This window comes from Crassostrea angulata, chromosome 3, assembly GCF_025612915.1.
Source record: "Crassostrea angulata isolate pt1a10 chromosome 3, ASM2561291v2, whole genome shotgun sequence".
Lineage (NCBI taxonomy): Eukaryota > Metazoa > Mollusca > Bivalvia > Ostreida > Ostreidae > Magallana > Magallana angulata.
In genome coordinates, this window is record NC_069113.1 from 3,820,939 (window position 1) to 3,838,735 (window position 17,797).

Below are 17,797 nucleotides of genomic sequence, written 5' to 3' on the forward strand. Positions count from 1 at the left end.
TCAAATTAGACTGGGTATCGTGTGTCGACTTAGCATACTCAATGCATGTGAATATAATGCAAAATTCCCAATTAACTTTGGAAAAATGACAAAATAAATTTACACTTCCAAATGAGCACCTCTTTTACACACGATCAACTGATCACTTCACACACAGTCCTCAGGTACACGCTCACAACTGAACACCTCAACATCATCAATGAAATCATTGAAATTGCATGACACAAATTAGATAGCTATATAATCCACTGCTTTAAGCTCCACACAAACTCATAAGATGCCCGATAATATTCGTTTTATATATATGCAAACAAATGTAACCATGTTAACAGATAATAATCGCTGCCTCATTACATATATTACATATGAGAATGCGTCAATATTCTCTCCAATAAATCATTGACAATTTTGTTTTTTGCCATACTTGCTTTTCATTTGATAGATGTATCATCCAATATTGAATATCTTTAAAACAAAATAATAAGAACATTTCGCTACTTGCTACTTTTATCAAATGATGTTTGTTGCCTTAAAAAATTTGAAGTAATTATTGATTAGATGATTTACATGGAGTTTGAAGATATTGGGGAGCAAAACTAAGCTCGCTACTTTCATTGAACGAATTAGCGTTCCAAAATTTTTCCCTACCATTATAATATTTCATTTTAAATATCGATGATATTTTATTTAATAAATGTATCAATCAAATATGAAACGATAGATGCTCAGTTTTGAACCAAATATCGAAATATCGAAGGCCGTTCCGTAAATAAACATTTAATGAGCTTGTAATTGCCCATTTGAGCTGTAAGCAGTAGTGAACAAACTTTAAACTTACAGTGAGCACTATGTTTAAACGCTTAACTGAATTTAATGAGCGGTTGGTAAACGGTAACGAAGGCAGACCGTGAACTAAGCGCAAACGCACGGCAAAGTAATCCTTTATTTCACACAGAATGCAAGATAAGCGAATTGTTCAAAATAATTCGGGAATTATTCTAAGACTGCAATAAAACAAGAAAAGAGATAAAACATTGAGTTGTTTTTTGTTTTGTTTTATTTACGGAATTAAACAAGAATATGGGTTTTGGATTTTAATGAAAAAAAATCGGCCATATCCAGGTTTATCCAATCGATTGCTCATTTTAGACTGTGAGTCGTTTTCAGATTTTCTCACGTTATAAAAAGCATATCTAAGGCATATGAATATAATGCAAATACAAAATGTTTCTATTTTGACTTTGACTTGGGTAAATTATCAAAAAAGCACCACGTTTACACACATTCAACCAAACATCGTTTAAATGCATGCAATCTAATTAAAAAGCCTTTGATTTAAGTTATAATCTGGATTATCTATTTCATTGTCTATACCAGACTGTGAATTGTTTACCGGTACATGCAAAATCTAAATATTCCAAGTTGATTTGGGTAAATTATGAGACAAATTACCACTTCCAAATGAGCACCTCTTTTACACACGTTCAACTGAACACTAATAACCCACAATTCCAGTAAAAGACATATTTTGAAATATCTCAGGCTAAATATCGATTAAACAATTGTTTGAATCCACTTTGTGTTAAGAACCAAAGAGCAATGCATCTACCACAGTGGCGTCGTAAGCAAATTGAAAGGAGGATAGACCTATAAAAAAAATCTTGACAAACAAAACAAATGGTCTTTGGTTCTGGTTAGGTATAACTTTGCAAAAAAATGATTGGGGGGGGGGGGGAGGGGGGGGTAAGCCCTCTCCCCAGCCCCTCCCTCGGTGTACTGACGCCTATGTACTGTATACATCCCGTGAAATGTTCCACGTTCCAACTTGCGCTGTGAGCGAACGGTGAGTATCGATGAGCGAATGCAGAGCGAACGGTGACCGATTACTGAACAGAATATGAAAAGCGGTGATAATGAATGGCGATTGAATGCAGACTCTGAACTGAGCGCATGCGCGGATCAAGAACATTTTTCAAGGGGGGGGGGGGGGTCCGAATTGAAAGTTGGGAGCTACACTACTCATCAAGCCAAAAAAAAAAACAACTAAATCCCAAAATCATGAATCTCCTAATCCGTGGGAGGGGGTGGGGACGTAGTATACCTATAAAATTTCATACCCCCCCCAAAAAAAAATTCCCATAACCATGAAATTCCTAATCCGTGGGGGGAGAGGGGGGGGGGGGGTGCCGACTACACCTTTAACTGCAATTCTCAATATATCTCTTAATATTTTCGCTTCCGATGCCTTTCCAAAACATATATGTGTTTTCCGGGGGGGGGGGGGGGGGGTTCCTTGGCATATTTGCGATAATTCTAAATTTAATAACTTTTCTTTTTCCCGGGTGGGGGGGGGGGGGGGTCCGGACCCCTCCCCCGGCCCCCCTCTAGATCCGTGCATGGAGCGCAATCGTCTTCATTCATTTACAGATTTTAGCAAAAATATGGGCTTTAGATTTAATGAATAAAATTTCGGTCATACTATTGCCAGGTACATGAACATCCATCTGACTGCGCAAATTTCGAAAATAAAGTTACACTTTCAAATGAGCCTTCTTTTACACACGTTCAATTAAACACCATTAACACAATCATCAATTCAATTCCTCAAACCCACACACAACTTAAAACTTCAATAACAAATATTTTAACGATCTCTGAAATTTATGAACAACTCAAAGATTTGATAATTTTCCATATCGTTAAAGACTTCTTGAAACATTGTTGGAATACGGTGAAGGGCGAACTGAGCGCAAACTTAAATGCGAATTTTTGAAAGAATTATCAGTTCGTTGATATTCTTGTTTTACAGTATCTTATTCACTGTAGGTAATGTGTTCGCCTTATTTCCATACCTTCTTAAGATATCAAACCTTTTTATATTGATTAAGAAACGTGCTATCATTATTAGAATAAATACCATAGCATCGGGAAAATTAGCCGCAATTATAGGCATAAAAATTAAAACAGAGTTAATAAAATTACACGCTTTCCTGGTCTTAATAATTTTCCTTATTGTAATTCTTAATTATGCAAAATACATGTATTGACTGACTTGACTTACTGACTTATTCCTGTTCGCTCCTTGGGGAGCATAGGGCCGCAGATGTAATACATGTATTGGTCAGGGTCAATTTCCGCCAGTGCAATTATCGCTTTTTATGTCCAATGCAAGTTTCATAGGTTAGAATAAACAATGAAGTATATGTAAATATATTAGAAACAATTTAATGTAACATGTAATAACGAAGAAAATTCCCAATTTTTGATAGTCTAGTTCTGTGTACCTGTGTTCACAGGCGTGGTTGACAGTCGGTACCTTTACAAAAGCATGGGGGAATGACTTGTACGGGCTACCAGCTTTTGTATTCAATCCACGACGATGTTATTTTTGTAGTACATTGACGACATTTTACTTATTAGAATATACATGTATTTTAACACCAGGTGTATGTGAGCGCGATTAAAGCAAACAGCACAAAATGCGGAAGTTGAACGCGCTTGAGCGCATGGCAAATAATTCGCACGATGAACGAATTGTGAGCTAAATCAAACATATGAGAATAATTGCGTTTTACGGATTGTAATTCAAACGGAGTTGATTAATTACATTGATACATTTATTAATTGATTTCTTCGATATTTTCCGTATGTATTTAGCACAAGTGTTATAAGGATTAAGCAGAATTTGTAAAGCATTGAACAACAAAGTTTATAAGAAATAACACAAAATAAATTAGATTTGCTTCAATTTTCCAGTGGCGTCGGAAACAAATTGAAAGGGGGGGCTAGACTTTTCATCAGAAGCAAAAATATTTTAACACGTTAAAGTTAAATTTAAAAGTGTCCCCAAATCATTACATTTTTAATCCGTGTGTGGGGGTGGGGGGTGGGGTGTTGTACAACAATAACAGCCATTTTCAATATCACTCTTAATTTCCTTATTTTTACCTCTATTCCTTACATGCTACCAAAACTGTGGAGGAGGCGAGCAGATTTGTGATACTTTAGCCCATCTCTGATGCTACGTGCCTGATAGTTATGTCAAACTTGGCAAAAAAAGTGGAGGTGGGCTCCCCTCGGTTCCGACGCTTATGCCTTCCTATGAGCTAGACAGTTAGATATGTTACAAAGGAAATGTTATTGTTATAGTAAACATTTTCTCCTTTTAAATGAAAAGAAAGTTATGGGAAACTTAACACACAGTGTAATAAGAACTTGATACATGTATATCATGTATATCATGATCATCGATATCTTGTTCTAATGAAATATCATGAAGCATCGTTATTTTTTTTCCAATTAAATGTGATACTCAGCCTTTAAAAAACATCGTTAGAGTAAAACCCGTTAAATCCTGTTGTTGTTGTTTTCAATTTGACTTCAACGGCTACATAAACACTCAACATATGCTAGTCTTTTACACACGTTCAACTGAACATCTATACATTCTCTCAACCACACACTTTAATTTGCATAAGCAAAATAAAAAGCTGATGCGATCCCCACTCGTAAAATAACTATTGACGGCTAGATTAACACGTCGAAAGAAAATCGCAAAGATGCATACGCATTCCAAATTTGGTCAGATAAGTTATACAGAGGAATTAAATCCGTCTTTTGATGAAATCATACCAGTGTTAATGCGGTTGTGTTTGATGTCCTGTCTGGTCATTTGACAGAATACACCACCAGGTATACAGTGTATATACATGTCATGTATGTATGCTATACCTTGAAAACCTAGAAAACTAAAAAAAAATTGCATTTAATCTTAACTTTTATAAAAAGATCATGTGGAAGATCATTAATACCTCTTGGAGCCGATAAACATGTAAGGGCCCATTGCTAATTAAAATTCCTAGTTCAATTCAATTTTAAAAGTAGTCCGTCCTCATTATGAAATTCCATCAAAATACAAGAGCTGAAACATATAATACACCTACTTAATATTTAACAGGACATATTCAGACAGGATAATGCTCCAAACAATATGCAACCTTGATACATGTAATACCGATTTGTTTCAGAGGTTGTGATATTTACCGCTATATGTAAGAGAGTACATGTGCCCCCTTCACTGGATATGTACATGTACGTTTGAAACCCACACACAAGGAACGCAATGCTAGTGGCATATATATTGCATATATGTGTATCATTTTGAATCCAACAGTAATATCGCTTGAAATATTGAACCATCAAATCAAATATTGAATTTTGAGATTTAAAAAAATTGTCCCTTTTACATGTAGGATCAATTCCTGCTGTAGAATGTCTTTTGAACAAATTATGTTTGCGATATATCGTGAACCTTCTGATTTTTATATCCTATAAGAGAGGAGATACAAACTATTTTTCAATGCAAAATGTTGAATCCCCTTTGATTTTTAATTCTTAACGAAAAGAGGCTTCGATATTAAATATTTTCACCCCCCTCTATTCCGTTCTGGTTTTTTAATCTTATGGGAGAAGGGTTTCAAAATATTTTAGTTGGGATAAAAGGAAGCTTGAATTTTAGATAAATTTGCTTCGTGTCATCTCTCACATCAAATCTGTCCTATACTATAGTCCATGTAAACTCAGAGAGTTTATCGCTAATCCACTAGTATCTTTTTGCAAAACATTAGTAAATTATTTGATTAGTGCCTCCTTCTTTTTTTTAAATGCTTCCATGTACACCTCTCAACCTTTGCTCTGTATCTAGGACCACAGAGCAAACTACCTCCTATATACACATGTATAGCAATAACAAAGATAACAAGTATCATTTACATTTATTGGATCAATTGGTACATGTATATGAATTAATATTCGATCATGAACAAAAACAATTACAGAGGGGTGGTAGTCTGTAGGGTAAGTGTAAAATGCAAACTTATTAACGTAGAATACTCATGTGCATAGGCACTGACCCCCCCCCCCCCCTTCCGCTCAAGAAAATGAAATGGGATATACCGTATACATTTTTCTAGTATATAATTATATAACCATACCCCATCTGTCAAAATATGCTGCAGTTTACAAAATGAATTAATACAACAGATTTTATGGTGCTTGAAATTATCAGCAAATGCACAAACATATACAAAATGCAATTGTATTTGTACATGAACATGGATGAGTACAAGTAAATCAGTGCACACAGAAACCCATCTATGGTATATAATTCAAACAATATTGTTACTAGGTGATTGTATTATGGCCCCAGGAGACTACTATATATATAAGTAAAAGGAATCAAAGAAAAAAATCTCTTCGTATGTCCTTCATGACAGTAACTGTAAACAAAGAGTGAAAAAAATCATCTTTATGATACAGTGTACCATACACCTGCTTTCAAGATCCAACCTAGATAAAGTAATACAGAATACCTATACACATATTATCAATTCTGATTATATCCATGTCACTACATCAGCTATATATGTATACTTGATTAAAAAAGTCATATACATGTATTTATACATGTACAATCATGCATATGCATAAAAAACAACTGAGATGAATTGAATATATCTAAAGACTGTAATTTTTCCTTTACTTATAGGATCATCAAATTTTAAACTGTCTGACTTATATTTGTTAAATAATGCTTAAATGGTATACTAGGTTCATATTTGGCTATTGTGTTGACAAAGCTATTATCAACCACGTGTAAATTCAATCAGAATTAATATGTCTTTCCAGTCATCAAGAAGTCTTGTAAAATTCTTCATAATGATACTTTTAGTAATTAGGTAGGAGTCCTATACATGTAGCTTGGTGCTGACCCTGGACTGTGGCAAAACTGAGACGGTGGACCACTGCTGCCTTCCCACATTGTTGCTCAGAAAACCGGTACCTAGAACATAAAAAAATTACAAAAAATCAATATTATAATTATAAATACTGACAATCAGTATTTCACAAACATAGCATTAATTTACATGCATATAATAGTTTTCTTAAAATGTTATTTTTATGTACTTATAGTGGTACATGTACATGAAAGACAGTACACTTATATTTGCTTTATTACATGTAATATATATACAAGTAAATATAAGACTATGTGTATACCAAGCTGCATACAAATCAGTACAGAACTGCCAAGTTTTAGAATAGCTAGAGGTATAGCAGCCTCTTTCATAAAAAAGCTGTACACTTGTACATGTAGTATTTACTCTACACTCGATGTAAATCAAGACTTAAGGTGGTATGGGACACTTTCATGTTGTGATGTACTATTTATATAGTTTTTTCCCAAACTGCCACCAAACAGCGTAGCGTAGTGGGCGGTTAGATGGTTAACTTTTTTAAAACATACAAGTATATTTTGGTTAAATATATGGTAAAATTTGAAAATTCTAAACCGGTTAAAGTATTATAATTACATGCTTTTAATACTGACAGATGTCCAATAACACCTTATGGTGGTATGGCACACCTCCATTAATCTGGCATATTTCTGATCAAAATGAACAATAAATTAAGTAAGATTCCCCCCCCCCCCCCCCCCCCCCCCCCCCCCGAAATTGTAACCTAACAGCATTATAGCGCAATTAGTTAGAGCATTAACTACGAACCTGTCGATAAGTCATGAGTTCAAACCCGCTGGGGCTTTGAAACTTTAAACATTTCCAAAATTTAAAAAAATTGTTTTCTGGTTAAATATTGTGAAATATTATTTATCATAAGGTTGTCATAAATTTTGTTGTGAATGAATAAAAATGCAGAGGCTATAATAGACTGCTGTGAATTGTATGAAATCATGCATAATAAATATTGATAATATCACCAGTATTAACAACAGCGTCTGTGTAAAGGAAACCAGTGGTTTTATTTTTGTCACAATATATTTCACTTAATAATGTATGATTCTATTTTAAGTTGATTACTATTAATACATTAAATCCATGAGAACTATCGAAAGGAATGCAGATCGTGACGTTTAAAAGTTAACTATGACATCATATCGTATGAGGTACAAACAAGTAGCTCGCAGGTTTACTGCTTGTGAGAAAGCCTTCCCTGAGAACTGCTTGTGAGAAAGCCTTCCCTGAAAATTTATAAGGTTTGTCTGCGTGGTTATAATGTTATAATGTTTCAAACACAGTGTCCATGATAAAATCATTGGCAACGCCATTTCAATGAAATATACATAGTAAATTGCATATCTTAAACGGAAAACACATTTCAGAACTACGATTCAAACTTTTAAACGATTTAGACGTACTTAATTGTACTCAACACAACAACAGAAGAGATAATGTTGAATCAATTCATAAAAAATAATCAATATGTGTTCGCGGCCAATTTTTCGCAAAACAACTTCAAATATTGAAAAGATTTTGCAAAACCCTATATTATCATCATAACGTAAGCCCGACGTCATCATTTTCTTACGTCTGAGAACCAAAAAATAAAAATGAGTTGATTGACAAGACTAGCATATTTACTCATCATTAGAACATGTAAATACTCTGAGTCAATAAATGCAAAATTAATTACCATACAACTCTTGTCATAATCAGTTTGTAATCGCATACATTTATTAGCTAAAGCCAAATAAATTTTAATAGAACCTCTAGTTAGATCAGTGGTTGAAAATACAGAAGTTATAATTGTAATTAAAGAAGCGAAGCTTATGCATACGATTTACGGCAATTTATTTTCTTGTCTAAATATGATTTTAAATAGAAGAGTTCCAACGCACAATCATACCTTATTAAACAAAATGTAACAATGTATTTCACCTGATTTTAAATGGTTAGCATGTGATAATTATAAATGTTTATATAAACTACATGTAAGCTTTTTGAGATATTTCCTTTTATGTTTTTAGGGATCATTTGTCATTTAAAAAAAAAAAGTATGGGTTTGCTATGACCGATTGATGGTCAACACTTTATGTTAAATTCTATTGTGACATCAGCAAACCCGAGAGCTACCTTAAATCGGGAAGCCTTTACATACCCCTATCTGTTTTTGTACATGTCAGTCACTCTCTCTCTCTCTCTCTCTCTCTCTCTCTCTCTCTTTCTCTCTCTTGGGAATTATGTTAGGAAACAGCATTTCAAATTTTGGACAATATGTGTATTTCATAGCATTGATAATTATACAACTGATGTTAAGCCGAGCTGTTCTGTGATTGGTTGAGCATTTAAGCTGATAACAATTTTTTTATTTTAACAGGTTGTTTTCTTTTGTCAAATACTTATATTATACATGCAATGCTTAGTTTGATTGCTCAAAATCATCAATTTATCATCAACCATTCAATAAATTAATCACATTATAAAAAAGATGCATGTGTTTATCAAAATCCAGCTTTGTATATTTTGCTAATACAGTTATACTTCGATATGTCGAACACTGAGATTTCAAATACAATAGTAAGTGTCGAAGTGATTTTTAGGTCCCAACCACTTTTTGAAGTATATCACCCTCGATATCATAAATACTCGGATATCTCGATCTATCTAAACAGTCCCATCTAGTTTGAGATAGGAAGTTTGACTGTAATTAAATTTAATGCATTAATGTGATTAATTTTAAGAATAATTTAACAAAAAGACATGTTTATTATTTTACTCTGAAAAGTTATTTTATCTATTTATGCATATTTCCTATCTTACTTTATTATCAATCTATTTTTATCCTCTCATTTCCAATTCAAATTGTTTTATTTTGAAAAAAAATGTTGGGGACAGGTCGTGTACAAAAGATAACCACATTTTAAATGAATTTGAAAAAAAATTACAGTTAAGATTAGTTTTGATTTTTTATAATTTTATATAAATACCAAATCTTCGACTTTTAGAGTTCTTTCAAAATTTACAAAAGTACATGTCATAGCAAACAAAACTTGGGTTATGGGCTATAATTAATATGCACTCAAATAAGGCTAGCTGATCTGATAAAAAATAAACTAGTACTTTATTAAAGTTTGGTTTTTTTTTTTGGAGGGGGGGGGGCATAAAAAATATGAAAACTAATTTAAATGTTGCATGCTAAGTAATTCAAGTTAGGTAATGGGTTGAAAATTACTTTCAAAGTGTTTACATAAACCTGCTATACAAATTGAAATGATTTGAACCTCTCTGCTTGGAAGCTAAAGAGAGAGAGAGAGAGAGAGAAGAACCACTGGACAGACATACAAACTGAGAGAGTAAGACTACATATTGCTTTACCGGTACTTATATATAATATATGTATATTAATACCGTACTCTAATCAAAACTTTGTTTTAATCTATTTCTGGAAAATGACTTACCAGCTCAAGATAGGTTTAGTCCATTGATACACAAAGTGACATATTCACTTCTGTCCAGACTCCTAATTTTTATTCTGCATTAGACCTCTTGAGAAAAATCCCATGAAAATCTCTATTCTTTGTCCAAATATGTGGGTAAGATCCATCTTTGAGCAAGTATCAAATACTGATAAATCTGTTCAAATAAATAAATGGATGCATGTCAACATTGAAACTTTTTCCCTTACCATTTCATTACATTTTTAAAAAATTAATTAAATTAAAACAGATTTTATTGTGTAATTCCTATTTCAAACACATTTGAAACATTAACTTCAAGGTAATAGATGATTTATATGTATAAGGGATGTCCATTTTACTCGGTTGACTTAGTCGATTAATTGGAGCATTAAGTCGAGCAATGGTTAAGTACTTATTGATTTATTTGAAACTGTGTGGGCTCTTTTAAAATCAAATAATGCTACTTATATAATAAGTAGCTTCCAGCTCCTGCACTATGTATCAAACCCTGACTACTATTTAGGCAAATACATGCACAAAGCACAACATAATACTATTGTTATTATTATGCAGACTGTTAAATATACTGACATGCTTTGCTATAAGTAGCTGTGACGTCTAAGTGTTGACTAGTCCCTAAAAATAATCACCGGAAAAGCAAGCGTTTGTTGTTTTTTTCTTCAAATTAATCAATTGATTTGATTGTTTATTTAATCAACAAGTTGTTGTAAAATTAAAAGTCAACAAAGGTTTATATGTTCTTTTCAAGAAATGAGAGACGTTTGACCTTACCGAGAAAACTCGAAATGTTTAGCAGACGAAATCTCATTGAATTTTTTTCTTGTACATTCATTATCAAGTGTCATTTAAAAAAATGTTTTTGTGATCCTCATGTAGAATTTCTTTGACAAATATGTTCAATCAATTTGTTCAAAAGTTTATCAGAAACTTTAACTTTAAAATTACCATCAATAATGAAGTGTTTTAAAAAGATTAATAATTTTAATTGCTTGATGTCAGTCGTATATATCTACGTTTTTTATATATAGATACCGTCCATTCATTATCAGCTAATATAGCGTAGCGGTAACGCATTGGGCTTCATACTGGAATGATTGTAGCGTCGTGATTTCGAAACCCGCTGTCGTGCTTGGAAGTTTATCATTGAAAACATTTGCCGTGCTATGGAATGCACCTAAAGTTTTATGCTATAAGGCAGCAATGGCGTTCCATACCGTGCTCTATTTCGGCTATATGCTTACGCTATATAAATCTTTTGTATATTATGCGAAAATAAATAAGTATTGAATATATAGCGACAAACTGACATAAGGCATAATAATGTCACATACAGTAACACCATGTCATAAACTCAAAAGCATTAATAGTTTTAAAAACTTTTGATAATTTGCATCGGATGCATGATTTCAAATAAGTTGTAAAGTTATTGTTATGAAAATATTCATTAGCAAATGTCATAGCTTTTTATACCTTTTTCTTAATCTGATGCTTACACATAATTGAGGTCTGTCCATATCATCTTAGACAAATCAAATGTGACCTGTTTCATGTTATGTCATTGTCCCGTGCCAATCAAAGATTAATTATTAAAAAAACAAACGCCTTGAGATGACATCTTTGCAAGTTGAGGATTTAAGATCCATTCTGCTCCTCTTCACAAGGCAATGGTTTATCATAAATCCTTGACTTGCGAAGATGTGAGATTAATATATATACTGATGATTAATACATTAATACTAAAATGATTATACAATTATCTAATCCAATACATAACTGATTTGGAGTGCTATTCTACTAGTACTGACTGATTTTATTTAACTGGAAGAGGGCAGAGATTGTTATGCTACGACATACTGGTATATGTCAGTGACACTGCATGTATAGATTTATTTCTCTGATATCGGCAAATACATGTATACTGGTGTGCGACCAGTTCTCATCGAGTACCATTTCTCGCCAGTACATTGTGATGTCATATATCAACATATAAAATCATATACGAAAAATGACATCACAATGTACTGGCGAGAATTGGTTGCACGTCAGTACAGTTTTTAAACATTTCACAAGTTATTTTTGTAAAGGTAGTGAAAAGTATTATTTATTTATCAATTATATGTAAAGATGCATGAAATTATTTCCTAAATGTCTTAAAAGGTACATGTAAAATATATCATAACTTATAGGATCAGGATGAAACATACTGAGCAGTATCTGCGACAGTGCTTGTTTTAATAATAAAAAAAGATGCATCTTTCCACAGATTGGATTTTCAAGAACACCTGCATGTACATGTATAAACAAACTATTAACTGAATAAATTAAAGACTTCACATTGAATTATAGGGCCTAGCATGAATTACATGTATATTGAACATACAAAAGTAGCATCTTGTCACCATGGTCAAGATTACATAAGAATTAAATCCTTTCCACAACAAAGTGACAGCTTGTAGAGAAAATTCGAACAATTAACATAACAATAACAGCTGTAGGCAATTTTCTCAACGTGTTGTACATTTATAAACACGAACGACCACCTTATAATAGGAATCATGTACTCACCACTAAAAAAACAACTGTCCCAGACTCTTAATCAGCTGTTAATTTGATATATAATCTCCGAACACATGACTTCCTTCGAAAATATAGGTTTTACGGTGTTTTGACCAATGGCTGATTCGCCCCGGGTCATTTTATCCTAACTATTTTGATGTATACTTACTTGTACATTATCGCGGTGGTATCAGTTTCATGATGTGATTTATTCATATACGCTCAGAATTTTGTTTTACATTTTAATCTTTTCTAAGAGTGCATGGAAGAATTGTACATGTACACAGAGGCATACTATTATGTTATTCATGTCTCTGTTCAGAGCGAATATGATATTTATTCCATAAAATTAAGCACTAGAGGAGGACAAATAGCTTCTGTTCTCATATTTTGAAATTTTAGTGTTGTTGAGAAGTAAAGTTGAGATAAAACTTTGAATATTGTTACAAAACATTGCATTTGATGTTTATAATTTATATACATGTACAATGTATATGTGTATATCTATTTTAATTTTTTGTTCCGTTTTAAATTTTGTTTTATTTACAAAGTAAACTTGTAGTCAAACAACAAGAAAGTAAAACTTAGTATGGCATGTCCAGATGTAGTAAATTACATCGTAAATCTGGCATGTACAATGTATGTACATGTGTTAGTATATATATCTCTATGAATAAACCTACACCATCTAAAAGGGTTACAGATCAATTTGACCATGTTTACTATAACTTTGTTCTAAAGCTTCTTTAAATTTATTTTGTTTTTATATTTAACCAATACAGCTTCTGCCTTCTCCAAAAATATGATTAATGAAATGCTAAAATTTCAATTCTTATCATTATTTCTGTTTTAACAACAACAACAACAACCCCCCCCCCACCCCCCCCCCCCCCCCCCTCCAAATACCATTTAATATATGAACTACATTATTCAAAGATAAATCTGATGAATTGTTATGTATGACGTGGTAATACATGTACAAATTTGGTGTTATATGTATCCTCAGCATGTATATGATTTATAATCAGCGAGACTTAGAGTCAGAGTGAGTGAATCCATTGCTTCAAAATGATTATATTAAATAACAACCTTGTCCTGTTTGTATCTGTCCATGTTTATATCATTGATTATTTTTCATATTCTATAACTGTCTGATCTTTGAACACGTTCACCAAAACTTCTTTTGACCAATAAACAAGCACATTGCATTGTAAAAAAAAAGTTAGTAGCAAATTCACAAGGGACGAAAGCACCCGTTACCTATATCGAAAGTACTCTGTCGATTTTAATCCATTGTTTAAAAAAATAGCTACATTTCTCATTTTCTTCAAGAACTAGACATATAGTAAAGCGGTTTTCATAAAAGAAAACACAAATGCAAAATAGAATAATTATTACATTACTTCAATAGAATGGTTTTGTTGTATCGTCTGACCAGGCAAAACCACCGTACACTTACACTTTATATTGTATTGAAGCATAGTTTTACGAGAATAATCCTGTAATTCATTGTTAAAACATACCTAGCATTTATCTTCCTAATTTACTTTTTTCTCCTTACTTTCAGACCGTAGAAAGTTTCCATTGGAAACGGAAGACGTTAATCATATGAATATAAACAAATGAGTCTATAGCTAGATCTAGTGTTATATTTATATATTGTTTGTTATCTTTTGCCTTGGGCTTATATAATCCACATTTTTTTCAATGCTTATATATCTAAATGTAGACAATTTTAAACATCGTCTAAGTAAACAAACACGATATAATGAAAACGCATTATCAATATTAGAATATAAGTCGTTGTTTTAACCAAGTGGGAATAAATGATGTAGATTTTAGTACAAAAATTATCTATTATAAATGTTTTACAATGTAAATATTTTGTTAATAGATAGAATCTATCCAGCTCGTAGTTTAGAAAAGGAAATGCATTCGTGATTTGTTGTTAAAAAACAGTTTTAGAAGCGATACACGTGTATCATTAATTGATTTCTTTAAGCCATCATTCGAAACTAAATCATAGAATTCAAAAACTTACCTTTAAACATCACTGTGACATCAAATATCCAAGGAACATGTCACTTGTAGGTCACAACATATTTCACTTCCGCCATTATAAACAACTTTCGATATGACATTTGCGCATGCGCAGATTTTTCTGTGTAAAGGGGGAAAATGGAGCATAAAATTTCACACACACTGTGTGAAAAAAATTAGGAAATTGGTGTCAAAGAAACACTCATACTTTTTTTATTTTTTCTGGTGGAATTTAGTGAGAGGAACACGAAAATGACGTTATTTCAACTGAACACCTGAGTTCGGGTGTCCGTGATAAGTTGATTGGTGTGTAAACTTGGTATTCGGCCAACTTCACAGGGCTTACAAACACACACACACACACACACACACACACACACACACACACACACACACACACACACACACACACACACACACACACACACACACACACACACACACACACACACACACACACACACACACACACACACACACACATCAAATGTATATGATGCATATGGTGCTTTCGTTTTGAGTCTCTTATCTTGTTTTATGTTTCATACATTAATTCAAACTAATTCTAATAATATGATGTATTGTGTTAGAAACATCAAAGGATAATTGAAATAGAACTACGCTTACAAAAACTAAAGTTGTTTGATACAAAATTAGATATAAAATTAAATTTATAATAACATTTCCTTTCATATCTTTTTTTTTAGAAAACATTTTTAGACCAAATAACAAAATACAGGTGAGAGTAGTGTTAACATTGTATCTTTTTTATTAAAACGACTATTAATAAAAATTCTTTGCTTATACAGAAGATACTAAATAATAATACATATGCTTTTCAGTTTAAAGATAAGCCAGGTGCACATTTACTGACTGTTCCAAAATTATATAAATTTTTACTGTGTTGAAAAGTATATGTGTTATGTATTTTATTATATTATATATAATAATATATATAATTATTATTTATAATAAAATATAATAATATATTATATTTTATTATATGTATTTTATTATATTCTTACATTATAATGGCAGAACATTTTCTAAAATTATTTCTAACGGTGTCTTTGTGAAGATAAAAAACACTGTTTTGCTGATTTGGGAAAATATTGTTCTTTTAGTTTTCAAATCGAAATTATCAATTATATAATTTTAAATATCCGCATAAATGACTGTGTAGCATACTATATTTTCTGTTTTTACAACAATTTTTTGTGACGTCAGCTTTAGTAAAATACTTGTCCTACACACCATCATAACAGTAAGCTGTAGCTCCCTAATAGGTGCCACTTATTGGAAAGCTTAACATGGTATACAGATCAGATGATTTTTTTTTTTTGATTTTTTAAATAAGCAGATTCTTGCATGTAGATAATATTTAGACTATATAAAAAAGCCTGTAGCACGAATTTTAGAATGTACATCCATTTATTCTGAAGTCTCGTTGTGCGTCGTCCATTTTTTATATAAAACAAGATTGAATATTCATTATTTCATGTATTAGAAATTTTATCTAAAAAAGCCCGTCATCCTCCACCTTTTTATTAAAAGAAAGGAAAACGACGGAAATAAGGACATTTCGAACCGTACTCACTTTTGCTTATGATAATTTTTTGACGAAATTCGGACGTATAGAGCTCAACAAGTTCATTTTCTGTTTATCTTAAAATACCTTTTTCAAAAAGTGTTATTCTATATTTATTAATTCAGACTATTATGTTTTGACCTAATCGCTAAGCTATTTAAGGTCAAGATCTAGTAAAAGAAAGGTGCCTACAGGTTTATGAAATTCAAGATATAAATTCTTTTAATGATGCTTTATAACAATATCTTTGTTTCATAGGGTGTACCGGGGCTAAAATTTTTGCTAAACACAATGAAAAATCATGTTTTAAACAACCATTTTCTATGAAATATGAAGGATAAAAGTAACACATCTCGGAGTTTTGTCCCTTTTTGACCAATGAAATATATCTAGATTGCCTACAGTCTCTCCAAAAACGGCATTAAACAAGCTCTTGACCAAATCTTTAAAACGATATCAAATTGAATATGGGTACCGGGATTAGTTTTCCCGTTATTAAAAATAGAATGTCAAAATATTGTTTTATTTTCCACATAATTCCTTTAAAGTCGTAAAATACGGGAAAAGATTCATCAAATCAATTATGACGTCATAATGGTTCCAGCACAAAAATGACACTCTGAAATCATTTACTAGATCTTGACCTTAATTAATGAAATGAAATAAAGTAGAACGGTCGTATAGAACTGTTAATAAGCAATGAGAAAATATTTTTCAAATTTTTAACCTTTTTTATCCCTTTTTAATCAAAATTGTTCATTTTAAGACGCAAGCCGTCGTTAGATACCAACATTTTTTTTTAAGGATTTCTTTTTACGTTTGTTAAAAAATAATTTTAAGATTAACGGTTACGTGTATACATATGAAGATACTCAGTGAAAATTGAGAGTTGAATCATTGAATCAGGGGCACTAAGGGCTAAAAATGTTTTTCCAGCCCTGGGCGCCGCAATCATGGCCGCCAACAGGGTTTTTAAATAGTACGCTCAATCTTGATTCACTGGCTCTTATCGATATTTATTGTCTCCTAAGCCCCTTTCACAATTGGCGCACAAATAGAAGCGACCAAACATTTGTGCGACCGAAGAAAATATATATGAATCATTAATTGTTGCCGAAATAATCGCATATGAGAAGAGTATTCGTACAAATTTCGCACGATCTAAGCGAGCGTTGTGCGATGTAAACGCATTGAATCTTCCGTTATATCTTGCGTCTATATGCGACTGTTGTACAATGAAAGCAACTGTTGAAAGATAATAAGATAGGAACGCGCGAGAGACTAGGTGATCGGACGATTGAACGTGCGTCAATGTGATTGAACGTGCGATTATGCGT

At 32.2% G+C, this 17,797-nt stretch overlaps 1 protein-coding gene and 1 long non-coding RNA gene across 3 annotated transcripts in view; one reads left to right on the forward strand and one right to left on the reverse strand.

Annotated features, from left to right (window-relative positions):
• The window catches only part of LOC128175596 (uncharacterized), a 97,419-nt gene that overhangs the window by 19,047 nt on the left and 60,575 nt on the right, over nt 1–17,797 (forward strand). Inside the window, exon 9 of the mRNA XM_052841352.1 lies at nt 15,580–15,611. Within this exon, the coding sequence (XP_052697312.1) occupies nt 15,580–15,611 (32 nt within the window). The remainder of the gene's footprint in view (nt 1–15,579; nt 15,612–17,797) is intronic.
• LOC128177850 (uncharacterized) lies at nt 5,966–15,106 on the reverse strand. 2 transcript variants are annotated; one of them, XR_008242880.1, is made up of 3 exons: nt 14,874–15,106; nt 10,256–10,430; nt 5,966–6,841 (listed from the first exon to the last, which is right to left on the reverse strand). It is a non-coding gene; the product is annotated as an uncharacterized LOC128177850 (long non-coding RNA). The 2 variants fall into 2 exon arrangements; XR_008242881.1 differs by lacking the exon at nt 14,874–15,106 and adding an exon at nt 12,842–12,873.